The sequence below is a fragment of the Giraffa tippelskirchi genome, chromosome 3, assembly GCF_054371585.1.
Source record: "Giraffa tippelskirchi isolate mGirTip1 chromosome 3, T2T-mGirTip1v1.2.pri, whole genome shotgun sequence".
NCBI lineage: Eukaryota > Metazoa > Chordata > Mammalia > Artiodactyla > Giraffidae > Giraffa > Giraffa tippelskirchi.
The window spans coordinates 154,793,985-154,816,318 of NC_137277.1; the positions used below are offsets into that span (position 1 = coordinate 154,793,985).

Consider the following 22,334-nt stretch of genomic DNA (forward strand, 5'->3'; position numbering starts at 1 on the left):
TTGGTGTCATCTGTATTTTGGATTTTGACCATTCTGATAGGTATATAATGCTGACTCATTGTTTTAATGTGCAATTCCCTTATGACATGTGATGCTGAACATGTTTTCATATGCTCCCATCCTTGCTGTCTGTATACCTTCTTTGGTGAGGTGTCTGTCTAGATCTTTGCTTTTAAACTGAGTTGTTTTCTTACTGTTGAGTTTTTAGAGTTCTTTGTATGTTTTGGATAACTGCCCTTTGTCAAAGAAAGTTTTTGCAGATGCTTTTTCCCAGTCTGTGGCTTGTCTTCTAATTCTTAATGTTGTCTTTTGCAGAGCATAAAAGACGTCTTTATGCTCATCATTTTTACTTTTAAAGAAGTCAGCCTATCAGTTTTTTCATGGATGATGCTTTGGTGTTGTATCTAAAAAGTCATCTCAGTACCCAAGGCCATCTAGATTTTCTCCTATGTTATTTTCCAGGAGTTAGCTTTGCATTTTACATTTAGATCTGTGATTCATTTTGAGTTAATATTTTAGAACAGTCTAGATCTAAAAAGGTCTGTGTCTAGGTTAATATTTTTTTGCATGTAGATGTCCATTGTTCTAGCACCATTTCTTGAAAAGACTCTTTGTTCTGTTAAACTGCCTTTGCTCCTTCATCCGAGATTAGTGACTGTGTTATGTGGATCTGTTTCTGGGCTCTGTCTTTTGTTCCACTGATGGTATTTGTCTATTCTTCACTAATACCACATTGTCTTTGTTATTGTAGCTTCATGGTAAGTCTTTAAGTTGGATGTGTCACTCCTCTGTTCATTCCTTCCATAGTACACTGGCTATTTTGGGCATTTTGCCTCAACACATAAACCTTAGAATCAGTTTTTCATTATCCACAGAACAGCTTGCTAGCATTTTGACTGAGATTATATTGAATCCATAGATCAGGTTGAGAAGTTCTAATATCATGACAATATTGAGTTTTGTTATCCATGAACAATGACTTTTTCTCCATATACGTAGTTCCTTGATGATATCTTTCATCAAAGTTTTGTAGTTTTCTTCATTCAGATCTTGTACATATTTAGATTTTTACTTGAGTATTTCGTTTTGGGGAATGCTGATGTAAATGGTTGTGTGTTTTAATTTTTAATTTCATTTGTTCATTGCTGGTATAGGAAAGTGACTGACTTTTGTATATTAATCTTGCATCTTGCAACCTTGTTATAATTTTGGGAGTCTTTTGGTTGATCTTTTCAGATTTTTACATAGATGGTCATGTCATCTGTGAAGAAAGACAGTTTTAATTCTTTTTTCCCATTATGTATTCCTTTATTACCTTTTCTTATTGTATTAGCTTATGCTCCCAGTATGATTTTGAAAATAAATGTTAAGAGAGGACATTCTTGCTTGTTCCTGCCTGAGCAGTTGAAAAGACAGAGTTGCCATTTATTGATACGGGGAAGAAAAGGAGGAACGGTTTAGATTTAGACATGTTGAATTTGAGATACCTCTAGACATCCAACTGAGATATCAAATAGCTGGATATATAAATCTAGAGTTCAGGATAGGGATGCAAGTCAGAGATATAAACTTGGATGTTGTTTTATCTTGTGAATCATATTGAAAACTGTGAACCTGTGGGAGAACATCAAGAGAGTAAGTGTGGAAAGTGAGGCAGTAAGGACCAAGGACCAAGATTGGGGAAATGAAGAGGAACCAGAAAAGGAGACTGGGAAGGAGAGAGGAGTGAAAAGGTCGGAGGGAGCCAGGAGAGTGGGTTATCTTAGTAGCCAAGAGAAGAAAGTGTTTCAAAGAAGAGGGAGTTATCCTGCTGCTCTGTCAAATGAGGAGTGAAAACTGACTGTGAACAGTGATATTGGTTTAGGCAGTTTCAGTGGGTTGTTCAGGATTCTAGAGAGAGTGGAAGAAGAATTGGAGATGAGTTTTGTTGTACTGAAGCAGAGGAGTGCAGCAGAGGAATACAAAGTCAAGATAGTGTTTTAAAAGATGGGACAAATTACAGTATTCCTTTTGGTATGTGTAGGAATGCAGAGATAGCTGCATTTGGACTGATGCTTTATATTCATCAGTTCAAAAAGAAAACACCCTAATTTACATCATTTTAAGAAGAGTTTGTACCTATTTTGTTTGGGATATTACTGCTGTATGCACTACAAATATAATTTTTTCCTATAATCCTCTCATAATGACGTCCTTTTAAACTTAATTTGAAATAATTACAGAGTAACATAGTAGTTGGAAATAATAGTGCAGAGAATTCCTGGATACTCTTCTTCCAGCTTTCCCAATGATAGTGTCATACACAACCATCATAACTACTTTTATTATTTTTTTTTAATAAATTTATTTATTTTATTTGGGGGCTGATTACTTTACAATATTGTAGTGGTTTTTGCCATACAGTGACATGAATCAGCCATGGGTTTACATGTGTTCCCCATCCTGAACCCCCCTCCCACCTCCCTCCCCATCCCATCCCTCTGGGTTATCCCATTGCCCCCATAACTACTTTTAAAAGTGCCTCTAACGTTGGCAATTAAGCATTTATTTAAAAATGAACTTTCACTGTAATTCTCTCTGTTGATGAGGAATTTACAACTGTTTTCACTTTCTGTTTTCAATTTCCAGATCAGCCAGCATTACTAATCTGTCATTGGATCGATCTGGGTCTCCGATGGTACCATCATATGAGACGTCTGTCAGTCCCCAGGCTAACCGAACATATGTTCGGACAGAGACCACTGAGGATGAACGCAAAATTCTTCTGGTACCGGTCCAGTATCTTTGACCCATTGCAAGTTTTGAGCATGAAGAATGTTTCATCTCATTAATTTTTTTTTTAAAGACAAATGAAATTGAAATAACCAGTGTTCTTGCCTGGAGAATCCCAGGGACAGCGGAGCCTGGTGGGCTTCCGTCTATGGGGTCGCAGTCGGACACGACTGAAGCGACTTAGCAGCAGCATATTAATTAAAGAGGAACTAATTTGCCTAAGTTTTTATTAGGCTCACCTGAAATTGGTCAAGCAGCCCATGCTCATATGATGCATTAATATTTTCTTGACGACTATAAAGATCAGAATTCAGGTGCCTCCATAATTCTAGAGTTTAATTTTGAGTTATATCCCAGATTGCTGCTTAAACTTTGGGGTATGTTTCTCATGCACGTGGAATACTTTATAGACATTTAATATTGTATGTTTAAGTAGGTAGTAATCAGTTGTTCATTGAATTTATCTCTGTAAACTACTTGGTTCAATCATAAGAGTGACTTAAAGAAATGGAAGATATGGTTTCACTCCTCAGGTTTATAATTCAGAAAGTAAAAATGAGGTCAGTGAGCAGGTCCTTAATAGTAAAAGAAGTAATACTTTAGTAGTAAAAAAATAGGAAGGGCACTAGTAGTGGAGAAGTCAGGAAAGGCTTTAAACTGAAAGGCTTGCACTGGACCTTGAAGGATCAAATGGATTTGGGTGGGCAGTGAAGGAAGAAAATCTTATTTAAAGTGTGGGGAAAGGTATAGAGGTGAAAATAAGCCTGGCGTTTTCCATGGACCGAATTAGAGTTTATTATTTGGGAGAGGTTTGGAGGGATGTTAAGTTTGATTATGTGGGCAATGAGAATGGAAAGTTATTTGGGGCTACTTGGTGGAAGGTGGTGAATTCAGTCTTTGTAAGCTTTAGATTAGAACCTGTAGATGCTGAGCAGTGGTGAAGTATTCTTGAGCAGGGAGTAATTCCCTGATGAAAGTTGGGTATAGGTGAGAATCTGGTGAAGTGAAAGCTACAGAAACGGTTACTTTAGAGTAATGTGATTGTTCCCTTCTTATTTGTTCTGTCTCCAAAGAGGGATGTGAAATTTTGTGCTCAGATAATCAGGAGACTGATAATATGTGCCATTCACTGAAAAAAAAAAAAAATTACTTGGGATAGTTTTTCCCCAAGAGAAAAAGTTGTTTGGAATTAGATGAGCTGAGTACAAGTTGTTCTTCATGAGTCATTTCTATTAAGTCATGTAAGTTAGCTCTGACAAAGAAATCTGAATTGAGTTTGCTTTCATGAGTCTAAAAATCACAGGAAGAAATCTGAAAAGTGTATAGTATCTTTCTCAGGAGTTATTGCTTGCTTATAATGTGATTTCAGGACAGTGTTCAGTTAAAAGACCTATGGAAGAAAATCTGCCATCACAGCAGTGGAATGGAGTTTCAGGATCACCGCTACTGGCTGAGAACACACCCCAACTGCATTGTAGGAAAGGAGTTAGTCAACTGGTTAATCCGAAATGGACACATTGCTACAAGGTAATGGGTCTTAAGAAAAATTCATGAATTTATTTTTAATGACATGTCATAAGGGGAACAGTTTCCTTTGTGAGTAGGATGCTGTTTGATTTCTGCGTTTGGTGTTTGGGTTGTTAAGTTCTTCAACCCTCCTCCCTTCTGTGTTGTAATCAGTAGATACAAGGAGCCAAATGGGGGTCACAGTTTACCTTATTTATTAAAAGCAGAAGTGTGCAGTAATTCCCAAAACTCAGAGCTCTGCAATTAAGCAGGGTTGGGGAATATAGCTAGAACCTAAGGCCACAGTGGATTCTGCTGTTTCTTCTCCCTAATGTGGACTTTCAACCTGTCTTCAGACTAGGTCCATTAGCCACACCTAGAGTGTGCTAGCCGGCCTCACAAATTATTTGTGTGAAAGCACCAGACAGGTCCTGTTGCCTTTCAGGGTGGTGTGTCACTTGGCTTTTCGGCTTGTTTAGAGTAGCTGCTCCTCCTCGCATAGGAAGAAACAAGTATGTGGAAGAGAAGAAACAGCTGTAAACAGTGAAGCCCTGGCTTCCAGTTTGGATTGTATCTTTTTTTTAACTTTATGCCCTCTGTGAAGTTATTCAGCCTCTTTGAGACTTGACCTCTCAGCTCCAATGAGAAAAATACTAAAATATGATCCTGTGATGAAGCTGTGAAAGTGAAATGAAATAATATGGACTAAATTGTTTGATAAACTGAGAAATGCCATATAAATCCAATGTGTTAGTGTCTATTTCATGTGTATATATGTGTGTGAGTGTACATGTATACTTAAACCTACATCTATAATATTTGGTATTGTCTTCTCCTCAAAGACTGTAAGCTCCTCGAGGACAGGAGCCATACTGTTCTCAACAGTCTTTTTTATCCTCCTCTACTAAGTTCAGGGGTATGCTTGCACAACTGCACTCATCTCACATGCTAGCAAAGTAATGCTCAAAATTCTCCAAGCCAGGCTTCAACAGTATGTAAACCGTGAGCTTTCAGATGTTCAAGCTGGATTTAGAAAAGGCAGAGGAACCAGAGATCAAATTGCCAACATCTGTTGGATCATCGAAAAAGCAGGAGAGTTCCAGAAAAACATCTACTTCTGCTTTATTGACTATGCCAAAGCTTTTGATTGTGTAGGTCACAACAAACTGCGGAAAGTTCTTAGAGATGGGAATACCAGACCACCTGACCTGCTTCCTGAGAAATCTGTATGCAGGTCAAGAAGCCACAGTTAGAACTAGACATGGAACAACAGACTGGTTCCAAATCAGGAAAGAGGTATGTCAAGGCTGTATATTGTCACCGTATTTAACTTATATGCAGAGTACATCGTGAGAAATGCTGGGCTGGGTGAAGCACAAGCTGGAATCAAGATTGCTGGGAGAAATGTCAGTAACCTCAGATATGCAGATGGTACCACCTTTATGGCAGAAAGCAGAGAGGAACTAAAGAGCCTTTTGATGAAGGTGTAAGAGAGTGAAAAAGCTGGCTTAAAACTCAACATTCAAAAAGCTAAGATCAATGGATGTGAGAGTTGGATTATAAAGAAAGCTGAGCGCTGAAGAATTGATGGTTTTGAACTGTGGTGTTGGAGAAGACTCTTGAGAGTCCCTTGGACAGCAAGGAGATCCAACCAGTCCATCCTAAAGGAAATCAGTCCTGAATTTTCATTGGAAGGACTGATGCTGAAGCTGAAACTCCAGTACATTGGCCACATGATGTGAAGGACTGACTCATTGGAAAAGACCTTGATGCTGGGAAAGATTGAAGGCAGGAGGAGAAGGGGACAACAGAGGGTGAGATGGTTGGATGGCATTACGAACTCTATGGACATGAGTTTGAGTAGGCTCTGGCTGCAGTCCATGGGGCCGCAAAGAGTCAGACATGACTGAGTGACTGAACTGAACTGGTGATTCGTGCCTTGAGTACTTGTCGATGTTTGTGTAATTGAAATTAGGTCTTGTTGGGACAGAGAGGCCTGGCGTGCTGCAATTCATGGGGTCGCAGAGAGTCGGACACGACTGAGCGACTGAACTGAACTGAACTTGTTGGGACTGCCTTCTCTGTAGGTTCTTCTTTACTATGGTACTTGAGGAAATCTTTTAATTAAGCTTCAAATATCTCTTGTTTTATCCCTCACCTATCCAAGGACTGTTTGAAGTTCCAACTCTGATTAGACTAGAAAATGAATTCAGTTTGTGTCTCATCTTGTAAAATTATTCTCTTAAAAGTTTTCATTTCCTCTGGTCTTGATTCAGGGCACAGGCTATAGCAATTGGACAGGCAATGGTGGATGGACGTTGGCTGGATTGCGTCAGTCATCACGACCAGCTCTTCAGGGATGAGTATGCGCTGTACAGGCCGCTGCAGGTAGTGTTCAGTGGTACGGCTAATGAGAATACAGAGAGCTTCGTTACCAAGTCTTCCTTATCACTGGGAATAAAAAGTAGTTGAGTTACCCAGTGATACACTTTTCTAGTATGTTTTTCTTGCCATTTGAGGAAAGCTGTAACATTTTTACTTGATTGGTAGTTGTGATGAAAAACCCTTTGAAATCCCAAACTTTTCAGTTTGTGCAGCTTTTCTTAAGCTTGACTTTGTAGTGTCATTTACCCTCAGTGGTTTTTAATTTTATTATGTCTGTGTTTTTTAGGATTAAGAGGAAGTATATGTAATAAAATCATTAAGAAATTTAATGTTACTGTTGCAATAGATTTTGACTCCATAGCAGTACTAAATTGTATAACTGGTAAAATGGTGAATATTCTTTTTCTTTTCTGTTTTTTTAGTTTGATTGACAACATGGAAATCACATACTTAAAGATAGAAGTTTTAAAAACCTTTAACATAAACTTTTTGTTTATGTTAATTTGATAAAATAATATCCAGTAACACCTTTGTGAACTAAAGTTGGAAAATCATTGGGTAGAAAAAATGGATGATCCCAAACGCTGATGGTGTTATGTCTGAAAATCTAACAGTTTTCCAAGTTGTGTCCTAGCATTGGCACAGGGTTATGATAAATTCTAAGCCATCTTCACTCTCAGGAATAAAATAAATGAAACACTATAAAATCTGTATATTATGTTTGGTCGTAATATGCTGACTTTTAGCCTGCTGATTTGTGAATATTATAGTTGTAAGAGTGGAATTGCCAGTTACGATGCTGGCTTACACCTTAAGTTTCTACTGATTTGCTTATTTAATGTATTCAGTGGTTAGCCTTATACAAATATTAGGCTAGAATTTATTTGTAATGTGACAGCCTCAACATTGTTGCCATTGTGGGTCAATTGCTTGGATCCGGTCTTGACCCTTTCAGAGTACAGAATTTTCTGAGACCCCTTCTCCGGACAGTGACTCAGTGAACTCCGTGGAAGGACACTCTGAGCCGTCCTGGTTTAAAGACATCAAGTTTGATGACAGTGACACTGAGCAGATAGCTGAAGAAGGTGACGATAATTTGACTAGTGAGTTTCACTTTCTGACGTTTTAGTTTTTATGAATCATTAATGTGTATGTATGATAGAGTGTTTTGTTTATTTAGTTGGAACAATCCTACTATTAAGTTTTATGGCTTCAGCTAAACGTAAAGAACATCTGATAGCAATCATTGTCCTAGATACAGTATTTTCTTAAGAAACCAATTTGTTAAATCACTGATGTTTTCAGATTTTGCTGTAGTCTTTAGTTTGCAGCAGCTTAAAAATAACTCCGAGCTAATAATATTGCAGTAGACAACTTTCTCACCTCTTCGCTATGATATCAGGCCTTCTCTCTGCAGAACCTCCAATATATTTCTTTATTTAAAAAATTCATTTTATATTTAACTGGTTCAAATTTTATTAAGTCTACACAAAAGTATCAATACATGAAAATACTGTATCCATTTTGGTATTGCACATTGGGCTTGTTTATTAAAAAAAAACCATTTTTCTCCTTTCCTCCAATACCCTGATGAAACCCGTTTTTACTCCCCTCCTCTCCCTATATTTCTTTCCCCTCCCCAACACTAAAAGATTCTGCCAGTCCTAGCAAGCGCACATCAGTCAGCAGTTTCCAGTCCACAGTGGACAGTGACTCAGCCGCTTCCATCAGCCTGAACGTGGAGATGGACAACGTGAACTTCCATATCAAGAAGCCCTCCAAGTACCCACATGTGCCCCCTCACCCTGCTGACCAAAAAGGTAGGAGGGAGTCACCACCTGGAATCTGAACACAGGCTGGAGAGTTGGGCCGTGGATCTCATCCGGCCTGTCCTTCTTGCTTCCTCTGTCCCCGTGGCTGAGGGGATTTGCTGTGGGTTTTGGTCCACCCTTTCTCATTTTTCCCACACCTCTTATCCACATATTTTTTTTCTTTTTGGTTAGTTCCAGTTCCTTTCATTTCTTGTTTCCTCCCTTAGTACCACCACACCCAGCTTAAAGCTTGTAGTCATTAAAGGGAACAGCATCTGACTGCTTTTCCCTTAGCATAATGTGCAACTTCCAAGGTGGCATTTCTTTGCATTATAACATGGATGTTCTGCTCTATTCATTTCTCTTTTTTCATTTAATATTTTAAAGCCTCTTTGCTTATGCTGTTACCCAGTAGCATAGTGTTTCACTAAACCTTTCCAGGTGCTTGAACTAGATATGGCGAAAAACATTCACACATTGCAAAGCATCTTTATTATTTAAAGTGCTTGTTGTGTACATGCTGTATTTGTAAAAAAGTTTTCTTCTCTAATACAAAAAAAAAAATCATTCTTTTAGCTGTTCCGTTTGAGGTTTTAGTCTGACTCAAAAATCATAATTCAAAGGACATTTGGTATAAAAGGAAAAATAAGGTTAAGCCATTACTAAAATTGAACATAGCAGTATGCAGAAAAGAAATGCTTTTTTAAAAAAAATGGGTGATGAGGCTTACTTTGTTGGATATAATTAAAAAAGCCAGTTTAGGTTTAAGAAAAGGAGAGACCTGACTAGCATTGAACATTAGTATGATACGCATCTTTATCAGAATCCTCAAGGCAGAAATTGGAAAAATGGTGGTGAACGTTGGGTGAGTATGAAAGGACAGTGAAGCAGCCTGGGCACTTCGGTGAGAATTAACTGTAGACGGTGGTCATGTGGAGGATTTGGATTTTTGTCATATGAATGACAGATGTAGTTCAGAGGTGGCATAATCTGTCGTGATAGAGGTATCTGTTCTCTGGATGTAGTTGGTGGCAGTTTCATTGTGCTGAAAGTAGTTATGAAATACATTTTTGCCTTGTTGATGATTTCATCTCTTGGAAAGTTAAGGAGCTTTTGAAACCATGAAGAAAGTGACCTGACATCATGAAATTCATAATAGCAAAAAGTGAGCTGCTGAGTCCAGTCAAGCATTTGCTTTAGGAAACCCAACTTCATAATGTTAAGAAGAATGAAATAGAAGGCCCCGTTGACGTTTTGACAGTGCACCCTCAAATTGCATCTCTAAGGAAAATGAAAGGGGAAGCACCGACAGTTGGAAAAACTGTCACAACTCCTCTGGCAATTTTCTGACCTCAACCTTTGAAAAAAATTTTTTTTATACAAAAATTGTGAGAGTTAACCTTCATATGAGGATCAGTCTGAAAGAGGGGTCGGTGCTTTCAAAAAAGTGGCAGGTTAGCAGAAGTCCAGATTGTACTGAAGATTGCAGGAAATGTCAAGGATATCTTGGAAAAGATTTTTAAAATTGTGATGCAAAGAAAGAAAAGTTAGGTCAGTTATTTGGGGAAGTTGATATAATATTAAACTGACGCTTTTTTTTTTTTAACTTCTGTCAAAATAAGAAAGAACACTCACTGCTAATAAGAAGTGAAATCCAAGATAATGAAGAAATAGAGAGTGCCTGGTTGTTGTTGTTATTTTTCCCCCCTTCTAGTTTTATTAAGATATAATTGACAAAAAGCAGTATTTAATTTTAAGGGGTACAGTATGGCTCAGACGGTAAAGCGTCTGCCTGCAATGCAGGCAACCCGGCTTTGATCCCTGGCTTGGAAAGATCCCCTGGAGAAGGAAATGGCAACACGCTCCAGTACTCTTGCCTGGAAAATTCCATAAACAGAGGAGCCTTGTAGGTTACAGTCCATGGGGTTGCAAAAAGTCGGACATGATGGAGCGACTTCACTTCTTATTCACAGTATAAGTTTAGTGAACATCCATCATCTCACATAGATACAAAATTAAAGAAATAGAAAAATTGTTTTCTTTATGATGAGAACTCTTAGAATTTACTCTTAAAAAATTTCACACATGATATACAGCTGTGTTGATTATATTTATTGTGTTATACATTACGTCCCTGGTATTAAAAGTTTGTACCTCTTCACTGCCTTCATCCAGTTCCCCTTCCCTCATTCCCTTCCTCTAGTAACCACCAATCTTATCTCTTTTTCTGAGTTTGTTTTTGAAGTATAATTGATCAACAGTGATTCCATCTTTCTATACATTTTGAAATGATTGCCAGTTCAGTACAATATGTCACCATATAGAGGTATTACACAGTTACTGAATATATTCCCCACATGATACATTTCATACCCATGACTTAGTGACTTTGCAACTGAAAGTTTGTACCCTTTCATCTCCCTCACCTGTTTCTTTCCTTCTTCCACTCTCCTCCTCTCCGGCAACCACTTGTTTGGTCTCTGTATCTATAACTCCATTTCTGTTCTGTTTATTCATTTGTTTTGTTTTCAGACTCCACATATAAGGGAAATCATACAGTATTTGTATTTCTCTGACTTACTACACCTAGCATAATACTCTCTAGGTCAACCTATGTTTTCACAAATAGCAAGATTTCACTCTTTTTTCGTGGCTGAATAATATTCCAGATTGAACCCAGGTCTCCTGCATTGCAGGTGGATTCTTTACTGTCTGAGCCACCAGGGAAGCCCATATATGTGTATTCACACACACATACCAGAATAATTACCTTCTTTCTTAGTAGATTGACTTCAGAGAGCCTGTAATTTGAGGACTTTTACCCCTTAGTAAGTGTTTCTGGCTTTCACACTTCTCTCTCGTTAGCTTTTAGCATAATAACAAGAATTTTTTTTCTTTCTATTTTGTGAAGTTGAGACATAATAAATTATTTTTTTCCTGCATTGTAATTAAGAGGAACACTGGTTACCAGAAAATAAAGTCATCAGAATGATCTAGTTCAGAAAATGAAAGAATAGAAGATTTCCCCTGCTTCTCGTTTTCACTTCTCTTAAATACAAATGAGAATGGGTGATTCTTATCTTTCCATTAAAATTAATGGTTACTAAAATTGTTAAATCTTTTCTTAGGGATCATTCTCTAGCTTTTAACACTGAGGAAATCTGAATTTTTAAAATTTGTTGAAGTATCTATGCTTAAAAAGATACTCATGTTTTTTGTGTTACATAAGCTAACTCATTTTCAGAAGCTTGTAAAACTGAGTCGGTGTGATCTTCTGGTTTGATTAATTTCTCACTATTTGTTATGGAGACTTATGCAGTTAAAATATATTTTATTATGTGTTGGAAGCAGGATTCTGAACTATTCTTGGAAAGTTAGCAAGTAGTACCTAGAAAAGAAAATGAAAAGCATGATTTCCTCAAACCCCTAGACCTAACTCCACATTTATAGGGAAACATGGGGGTATAAGAGCAAGTTAAACAGCACCGTGAGGAAACATCCATCAAATCCAGAATGTGACATTTGGCCTGAGTTCTTTCAAAATTCAATATCAGGAGAAAGAAAAAGGTAGAAAGTTTACTTTAGATTAAGAGAAAATGAAGAGAATGTAATGTATGAACCTTAATGGATCCAGGTTTGAGGGGAAAAAAAATTTATTAAAGCATTTTGGAAACATATAAACTTGAATATGGACTAATATGATGATATTAAGAAATTGTCAGTTTTCTTAAGTTTGTAAATATTATGGCTCTAGAGAAGAATGCTCTTATTTTTTAAGAGATGCATGCTGAAGTATTAGTGGTAAAATGTCATGATACGTGTAACTTCAAATGGTCTGGGCTAAAAGCACACAGAGAAACCAGATATGGCAAGTCATTAACAATTGTTCAGTCTTGGTGGAGGATATATAGGGTTTTCTGTATGTTTAAAGTTTTTTCATAATAAAACGGGGAAAATCCATTGCTTCTGAAATTATGTATATATATATATATATATATGTACATATATATTCTTTAGACTGAAGAGTAAAGCTTCTAAAGCCTCTGTATATTAGTTGGATAAACAGGCATTGGCATTATTAATTTCTGTTAAGAAGGTATGGAAATAAAGTATAATATCTGTTTTCACTGGTCCACATACTTGATTATATTGTATTTGGCATGGCACACTTGAACTTGCTAAATTTTCTTTTCTCTGCTTTTTTGTCTTGAAGGATGAATGTATTGGCTTATAAACACATTGACTTTTGAAGCCCTTTTGTTTATAAATGAGATCTACTTGCAAAGAATTTTGTGGATCACCTTTACCTTAAAGGACTTAAAATGCATTGTGGTTAAATTTGCACGGTAGAAAGAACCTCATTTGAGCTGTGCTTGGTCACAGACCTAGAGGAAAGGTCATGTGAAAGTGAGGAAGAAGTTTCATTTGTAATATTTAATATTCTAAAAGTTTTGAAAGAACACATTCAAAGTGTGTTCAGAAGTTATCTTTTGGCAACTATTTGGAAATGTTTGGTTAGAGTTTTTGAAACATTAAAACTCAAATTAAAAACTAATATAATCCTGATGAGTTATATCTTAATTCCCTGCCATTATCATTTTTGTATTAATTTGTTTTATAGCTTATATTTTGAAATTCAAAACACCTCACCTTATATTTTTTTTATGCAGTGTGTTCTCTATGTGAACTCATTATTTGTTACATAATATGGCTATCGATGAGAAAAAGTGTAACTTTTTAGGCTTGTCATGCAAATCTGTGACAGACCTCAGTTTTCATAAAGCAGTTCAGATTTGATAAGGGAAAAATGATCTGTTAAAAGGTTTATCTGTCATTGCTGTCTCATGGCTCTGTTGAGTTATTACGTCTATCAAGTTTAGTATGAAGTGTGCAGAACAAGTTATGAACCGATATTTTAGCTTAAGGTTTCCGTGACTTGGCTGTGATGGGTTTAGTGTGAGTAATACTTCGTGTGTGGGTGTGTTTTCTGTATAATTATGCTGGCCTGTTATAGTCATAGGCCTCTCCTTTCCTTCCTCCTCTCTCTGTTCTCTCCCTGGCATGCAGAGTATTTGATTTCTGACAATGGAGGACAACAGCTATCAATAAGTGACGCCTTCATCAAAGGTAATTTTATCAAAAGCTATACATGGGATGATGTCTCTTGTTCATGGGGATATACTGGGCCCAGGATACTGATTGGCACTGAGTGAGGACTGACAATGCATTATATTATTTTGGTACCATAGGAACACAGTTTTTCAATATGTGTAGAACCTTGAGACTGCTGAGAACCAAAAATATAAACTTGGACTTAGTTTGAGAGGTCTCTGATCTGAAAAATAATTGTTTAAAAGTCTTGACCTAGATTTTGAATTTTATTCATTTAAAGGCTTTTCTATATCATGAAAATGCTTTTCTGTATCACGAATATAGTATTAAGGATTGATAGACGTATCATCAAGTGATTGTCAAGCTTATCAAAAAGCCACAGGCAGATCTCATCTAATCGAGGATGCTGTTTGCTCTCTGGATTTGGACAACAAGTGGACCGAAGGAAATAAAGAACTAATTCTGCTTATCATTTCCTTGGGGACGAAAGGAAGCACGGAAGAATACAAACCTTTCCTAACCCCATCCTTACTTAGCTTGCTGTGGAGTGAGGACACACTTATTTGGTCCACAACACGCTACCGCTTAGGCCTCAGATAATGGGAGGGTTTCACATAAAAGAGAGAAGGTAGGGCGAGCTGGTACAAGGGCAGCTGCTGACAGATGGTGTCACAACTTAGTGTTTCTAAATTCACCTTCAAGCATCTGGTTCAACCAGATGTTTATAGACCAAGGGTTTACATAATTGAAATGTGCTGTTCTTGTACCTCACTTGTCATGGACGCTGGCTTTACTCTGGAGGCTGCTGGACTGTTTAGTTGAAGGTTTTTTGTCATTTTTGTTCAGTTTGCTTTAAGAGGGAAAAGACTAGAGAATTTTTTACAAGCATTTCCTACCTCTTTTTTTCCCATTTATTCAGTCACATTTTCAAAAGTTATTTAGTGAGCATCTTTTTTGCAAAGCATTTAGTATTACCTATTTTTTTTTTCGTTTTGATCATTTACAAAATTTTATTTAAATTACTATTTACCATGTTTTGATTTCTTCACAGTTAATTTTTTGGTCTGACTTGTAAAAGTTTTGCCAATTAAGAAGAAAGCCTTTTTTGTTCTAGTATTGAAAAAAAAACACTGAAAGGATTGTATGAGTAGACTTTCTAGACTGTCATATCCTGGTTCAGACGAATCAAAGCTGAGCTTTTCTCAGCACCCACACTATCACAAGGTCTGCTTGCATTCTGATTTCTGTTGAATGCAGTGTTCAGTTTGTGATTTTATAGGGAAAATTAACCACCTCTCTTTTTTAATACCCCCAAATAAATAAAAAGGTTGTAAACAAATCTCATTTCATTTGCTTTTCAAAAGCTGTATTTATAGTTACTTTCTTGAGAGCCCTGGTTGCTTATGTAAATTTACTCTTTACACTTCTGTCTCTGATTTTGGCTGTTGAGAATGTTGACGATCTAACTCAGACTTAATTTTCTTTAATCTATGAATTTAAACATGTCCTTCCTTTTTTTTACATCAATGATTTGAATTGGCTAACTTAAAAAAACTAAAAAGATGAGTTGGTGATTTCTAAATCTCTTGAGTAGATGGTATAAAACTTGACAATGAATATATTTCTTATTTTACGCTTAGAATCCTTATTTAACCGTCGAGTTGAGGAAAAATCCAAAGAACTGCCTTTCACACCTTTGGGCTGGCATCATAACAACCTGGAGCTGCTGAGGGAGGAGAATGGAGAGAAACAAGCTATGGAGAGGTTGCTGTAAGGCAGTGAGCTTATTGATTTTAATTCTCCATTTTTCTAATCTTAAGTGACTTGATAGGCATTTGTATAGTTCTTCCTTATAAAGTCAAAAATGCTAACACTACTTAGGAAATAAAGCCTGTTCTGGTGAAACTTCTAGTAAAGCAGAGAGTCCTAGTTGTGCTTGTCTATCCCCATTGTTATTTATGTGTTAAAATTTAATTGAATTAAATGGGGCATTCTTTTTTATCAAACCCCTAGACTTTTTGTTTGTTTTATTTATTTTTCAATTTTTTAATTCGAGGATAATTGCTTTACCGTGTCGTGTTAGTTTCTGCTGTACAACATCATGAATCAGCTACAAGTATGCATATATCTTTTCCCTCTTGAACCTCCCTTAAACGGATTATCTTAATTGAAGATATTCACAGATTTTCTTTATATGCAAAAGCATTAAGGTGCAGATATGCTGAAAGAATAAAATGACCAAGAAGATCTTACCTGTAAGCCATTAAGTCGTGTGCTGATTTCTTTGTAGACTGTGTTGCATCTTCAGAGCTGTTGTCTCTGGCAGTATTAACTGTGCAAACGTCTTTCCTGTAACATTTTTGTAGTTCAGCTAATCATAACCACATGATGGCGCTGCTCCAACAGTTGCTCCATAGTGAGTCATTGTCACCGTCTTGGAGGGACATCATCGTATCCCTGGTCTGCCAGGTTGTTCAGACAGTCCGACCTGATGTCAAGAACCGGGATGATGACATGGATATCCGCCAGTTTGTCCACATCAAAAAAGTGAGCTCTGCCAATGCTTTCCTCATGTTCGGTGTTCATGAGATGGGCCCAATAGTAATTTGTCTCTTAATGGTAATCTGAAAGGGTCGTTACCAGGAAGGATGCTCGGTGAGGAGAGGGAAGTTTCTCGTCTGTTCTATTTGGTGGCAGTGCACTTAAAGGTCATAAAAGCTACCCTTAGGAAGTGAGAGGTGAGTGGGGGTGGGGGTAAGTTGGGCTTGCAATGAGTTGGGAACCCAAACTTGCCTGCTTCCTCTTCTTGATGTGTCATCTGTGAGAAGGCCGCTTTTCACACCCAGCTGTTACTGTTCTGAGGAAAAGCAGTGGTTAATTGTTTTATTTAGAGAGTAGTGGAGTTTTGCCTATATTTTTTGCCTATGATGTTTAACTTAATAGTGGTTTTAATTGACATCTGGCATTAATTTGTTTGATCAAATGGGTATTTTAGAGTACCAGATAGTGTGTTAGAGAGTTGATGATTGTAGGAAGGTGTCATTAATTATTGGTTGAAAGGAAGAAATGCATCCTAGAACTTTTTTTTTCTTATTTGGTTACATAATAGTGAAAATAAAAAGTGGAAATAAATACTTAAAGAATTCATTTGACTGCATTCTAAGGATGTATATCGAATTATATTGTTTTCTTAATTGTTTCATTAGATCCCAGGTGGAAAGAAGTTTGATTCTGTGGTTGTCAATGGATTTGTTTGCACCAAGAATATTGCACATAAAAAGGTAATGTGATTCAGTTCAACATTGAAGTTCAGCAAACTATGACTGTGTGCCAAGCCAACAAGCCGAGGGTGCCCTCACCATGGAGGAAAAGGAGATTGGGCAGGGAGGAGTGACTAGCAGTGAAATTTGGGGATTCAGGGAGAGTCTCCCAGAGCTGATGATGACAGGAACTTGGACAGTGAGAACTCATCAGATGGAAGAAGGCTTCCCAGTCAACAGGCTTAGAGGACGCTGGACCCTTGACCCTGCCACATCTCAGGGATAGAAGATTTTCTAACAGACCAGAATTCTTCCAGAGGCCTACCATTTTAAAACTATGTTCTTCCTCATAGGGCTGAACACAGAATTATGACTGGAATTCTGTATCTTTCTCTGTACCTTCAGCCGTGAGGCCTCTTTCTAGCACCAGCACAGAGAGAAGGATAAATAACCCCTTGTACTAAGGAAAGTCCGAGATCCTGAAGTGCCTGATAGGAACTGGCAGGAAATGAGGCTGGAGGAAGCAGATGAGGGCTTTGTCTCTCACTTTATTCTGAAGGCTGCTGGTTAGCAAAGTGTAACGTGTATCAGGACCTTATGAAAAATGCAGATTCCTAAGCCCAAACCTTAGAAATTCTCATTTAGTAGTTTTAGGGGAGTGAGAATGGGGGGTGGGTAGAGGAAGGATGGGACTACTTTTTAATTAAAAGGAATTTTATTTTAATGAAATTAAATAACTAGTTAATTAATAGTGTTGTGTTTCTGGTATACAGCAAAGTTATTCAGTTATAGGTATATGCATATATATATATTCTTTTTCATATTTTCCATTAACTTTATTACAGGATATTGAATATAGTTTCCTGTGCAATACTGTAGGATCTTGTTGTTTATCTGTTTCATACACAGTGGCTGCCATTTCCAAACTCCTAATTTATCCCTGCCCCCCACACTGCACTTTCCCCTTTGGTAACCATAAGTTTGTTTTCTATGTCTGTGAATCTGTTTCTCTTTTAAATAAGTTCATTTTTATCATATTCTAGATCCCACATATAAGTGATATCATATGATACTTAGTATGATAATTTCTAGGTCCATCCTTATTGCTGTAAATGTCATGATTTCATTCTTTTTTATGGCTGAGTAGTATTCGTGTGTGTGTGCGTGTGTGTGTGTGTGTGTGTCTGTGTGTGTGTGTGTGTGTCTGTGTGTATTTACTACATCTTTATCCATTCATCTGTGGATGGACATTTAGATGGCTTCTGTGTCTTGGCTATTGTAAATAGTGCTTCTGTGAGCACTGGGGTGCATGTATTTTTTCAAATTGGAGTTTCTGTCTGAATGTCTGCCCAGGAGTGCGATTACAGGATGATATGGTAGCTCTGTTTTTATTTTTTTAAGGAAACTCCGTACTGCTTTCCATAGTGGCTGCACCAATTTGTATTTGGGTGGGACTACTTTTTAGTGGAGTCACTCTGGGTGTTTCCAGTGTTGTTTATTTGTTTATTGGTTCTCACTTTTAGAGAAACTGATGATCTTAACAGTGTTCTCAAACCTTGCTGTGCTTCAGAGTCACCAAGAGAACATGTTAAAAATAGAGACACTCTGGCCTCATCTCTGGTACTATTGGTTTGGTTACAGTGAGAGCTTAGGCAAATTTCAAGCTTGAGCAACTGGATGGATAAACTACAGTCTGTTTTCATTCTTTTCTAAGCTGAGAATAATAATATATTTTTTATAAGGTATTAAACTTCCTGAAAAGTATTAGTGACCATAGATAAATAAAATTGTGTTTGAATTTGATATTATTTCATAGCAATGATCCAAAGTCCATATTTCTACATAGAGTCTTATTAAAACAGCACTTTACCCATCAAAGTAGTACTTTAAATCAGATTAAATGATGTTTGTTGAATTCTGAGGTAGGTATGTTGTGCTCCTCTCCAGAATTAAAAACTGTTATGTGGGTGTGGTAGTCACATATGCATGAATGACTGTCTTGCCCCAATGACCATGTTTAGAGATAGTCTTTAATCTGGAGTTACTAAAAAAGCCTTGAATGTAGTTTCCCAGGTGATGAATCACTGTTTTCAGGAACATTTACTAGTTTGATCCTGGTAAGTTTGGTCAGATGGAAACTTCTGTTGCAGGATCCAGACTCCTCTTCTTGTGGCTTTAGTTGTGTGGTGAGGGTATATTGTTTGAGTTTCTACTTCTGGATGTGCTTTAAGATTTTCTGCTATAACTTCTTGTTTCCCAGTTTGGCTTGCGAATTTACGACTGTTGGAAATTTATTCTATCAAAAATATGTTCAGTAGGTGTTTTAATTCCTTTCTCCCTACTCTACTTTTCTTGAGTCTTAGAAAAGTTAAATTCTGCTTTCAGAATTGCTGATCTCTGGGAGTTTTTCAAGTAGCCTATCTTTTAAGTCCCTCTTCCTCCTACCGAGGGTGTGATATCTTTTCTTAAAAACATTAGAGATTTAAAAAAAGATAGTTTAAAAGAGTATAGAAAATTGGATAAAATAGCATTAGTGAAAAAGAAGCCAGTTTTTGAAGAATTTTGCATGGCTTTTATTATTTGCTTTGAAAAAAAATAAGAATAGCACAAAATAGATGAGAGTATTTTAATCTGAATATAATGAGAGAATCTATTTATGAGGAATCATGACCAGTATGAACTTAGAGTTGTGATTAAAGGAGGTCTATAAATTTCAAACTTTCAAAGTTTTAGCAAACTGTTCATTTATATTTTAGATGAATTCTTCTGTTAAAAACCCCAAAATTCTTCTGTTGAAGTGTTCCATTGAATATCTCTACAGAGAAGAAACCAAATTTACTTGCATTGATCCTATTGTGCTTCAGGTAAGAACTCCTTACTAAAACTGTAATCTGGAGGAATGTTTGTATACTAAGATATTTGCCAACTCTTACACTTTCTTCCAGCTGGTTAAATTTGATAGACAGACTTCATTGTTCTTGTTTAATTAAAAAATGTATTATAGAAGATGTTCTTATGTATCATACTTTAGAAGCTTACCAAAGCCTTTGTTACTATTTTTAGTTGCAAAGTGTTAATGGCAACATGTGACTTTTTGGGAATAGTTGAAGAAAAGGTGGAAATCCAAATCCTGTTTTTTCTTCCCACTGGGGTCATGAACTTACTTTAAGGATTTGTCTAACTTAATCAGGTTCCCAGTGGTAACACCTGTTTTTCAATACCGTCCGTTCTACTAAAACATGTTTCTAGAACACCAAGTGTCTTACATACAGTTAGTAAAAGGGAGGGATGTCAGATGGAAGTTGTGTCCATTTCTGTGTGGTTTTTCTTAAGTGAGGAGGCCCAGAATAGCTTTAGTAGGATCATAGTCCTCAGCTGGAAGGAAGAATAGCCTCGGCTCAGTTCCTACACAGCCCTTTAGCTCCACTTTAAGAGATTAGAAGTGAGCTCCTGCTGGAAGAGCTCTCTCCCCAGGGAGATGCAGCCCCTGGTCCTAGGTGGCTTTTGGGCACTCATTGCTCAGAGCTCCGTTTCCAGTTGTACTGTTGCACTTGATTTTGTACGTTTAAAATTTCCTTTGAGGCTGCCTCCAGCTAGGCTGAGCTGCTTGACTGGGCTGTCCAAGTTCTCTGTCAAGTTACCACTTATTATTATTAGTGCTCTTGATATGAAGTTTCATAGGTTGTCTGCTCCAACTTCTTTTCTCTCATAAATGCTATTAATTAATTTGCAGTTGTTCAAAATGGGAGGTTTTCAGAAATGTGTTTTTCCTGTTATAGCAGAAACACTTAATATTCGGTTCCAGAAACATTTAGGAAAAACATTACTTGGAAATTCATGAGCACATTTTTGCAAGTGATAGGAGCAGTCACTTTTTTTAAAAAAAAATTACTTATTTGGCTGTGCTGGGTGTTGGTTGCTGCATGGACTTTTCTGTAGTTGTGAGTGGGGGCTGCTCTCTAGGTATGGTGCACAGGCTTCTCATTGTGGCAGCTTCTCTCGTTGTGGAGCATGGACTCTAGGTTGTGTAGCTTTAGTAATTGCAGCTCTTGGGCTCTATAGCACAGCCTCAGTAGTTGTGGCGCAGAGGCTTACTTGCTCCAAGGCACGTGGGATCTTCCTAGACTCAGGATCGAACTCATGTCTCTTGCATTGTCAGTTGGCTTCTTTACCACTGAGCCACCACGGAAACTTTTGTTCTCAGTTCATAGACATAGAAAAAACTTAATTGTGGTAAAAGGCACCATGCTCTGTTGCTTAATGAACTCTATTAACTGGGACTGTTTCCTTTTTGGAATTCAGCTACATATCAGTAAAAATGAGGGGTTTCAACCAGATTTATGCCATTCATTCTAGCTCTGATTTACTATGACTTTTCAGTGATAACTGAAATAAGGAATCAGAAGAAACACAGTTATGGTTTGTGGAAAACTGAGCTACTTTGATCCTGGGGGTTTTCGTGATCTCACTGGTGTCAGTGGAAGACTTACAGACTTAGATCACAACTACATGGTTTGCAAGATGCATCCTGATTGCAGAGATGTTAAAATGTGTAAAATTGTATTTAGTTACCAAAAAGTTGCCCTTATATTTATCTACTTTAACTCCCCTTTTATGACCAGGTTAACAGACTGAAGTCTTCATGTTGGACACATATGCTCTGGGCAAATATATATTAATAAACATGATTTAATTAATATAACTTGTTAATTATAACTTGTATAATTATATTAAGATGATGCTGTTAAAGTGCTACACTCAGTATGCCAACAAATTTGGATAACTCAGCAGTGGCCACAGGACTGGAGAACGTCAGTTTTCATTCCAATCCCAAAGAAGGGCAATGCCAAAGAATGTTCAAGCTACTGCACAGTTGGATGTCTGAGTAAATCTATAATCTGAAAAGAAGCTTTAAGATAGGAGAAGATGTTTAATGCCAGGCTGGATGAAGCACAAGCTGGAATCAAGATTGCGGGGAGAAATATCAATAACCTCAGATATGCAGATGGCACCACTCTTAGGGCAGAAAGCATAGAGGAACTAAAGAGCCTCTTGATGAAAGTGAAAGAGGAGAGTGAAAAAGCTGGCTTAAAACTCAACATTCAAAAAGCTAAGATCATGGCATCCAGTCCCATCACTTTATGGCAAATAGATGGGGAAACAATGGAAACAGTGACAAACAGTGACTTTATTTTCACTCCAAAATCACTGGAGATGGTGACTACAGCCATGAAATTAAGATGCTTGCCCCTTGAAAGTGAAGCTATGACAAACCTAGACAGCATATTAAAAAGCAGAGACATCACTATGCCGACAAAGGTCCATATACTCGAAGCTGTGGTTTTTCCACTAGTCATGTACCGATGTGAAAGTTGGACCATAAAGAAGGCTGAGCACTGAAGAACTGATGCTTTTCAATTGTGTTGGAGAAGACTCTTGAGAGTCCCTTGGGCAGCAAGGAAATCAAACCAGTCCATCCTCAAGGAAA

The 22,334-nt window shown here is 37.3% G+C and overlaps 1 protein-coding gene across 6 annotated transcripts in view; it reads left to right on the top strand.

The window, feature by feature from the left end:
* Nucleotides 1-22,334, top strand: part of PIKFYVE (phosphoinositide kinase, FYVE-type zinc finger containing) — a 99,700-nt gene that overhangs the window by 22,324 nt on the left and 55,042 nt on the right. For 5 of the 6 annotated variants that reach the window (XR_014079076.1, XR_014079077.1, XM_081578178.1 and 2 more), the window contains 10 exons: nt 2,629-2,767; nt 4,142-4,299; nt 6,555-6,666; nt 7,619-7,766; nt 8,316-8,483; nt 13,542-13,601; nt 15,227-15,356; nt 15,953-16,133; nt 16,793-16,867; nt 19,603-19,710. Coding sequence is in view for 4 of the 6 variants with exons in the window: in XM_081578178.1 (XP_081434304.1) it covers nt 2,629-2,767; nt 4,142-4,299; nt 6,555-6,666; nt 7,619-7,766; nt 8,316-8,483; nt 13,542-13,601; nt 15,227-15,356; nt 15,953-16,133; nt 16,793-16,867; nt 19,603-19,710 (1,279 nt within the window). In the remaining 2 variants the exon portion in view is untranslated. The remainder of the gene's footprint in view (nt 1-2,628; nt 2,768-4,141; nt 4,300-6,554; nt 6,667-7,618; nt 7,767-8,315; nt 8,484-13,541; nt 13,602-15,226; nt 15,357-15,952; nt 16,134-16,792; nt 16,868-19,602; nt 19,711-22,334) is intronic. The other variant, XM_081578180.1, reaches the window with a different exon arrangement.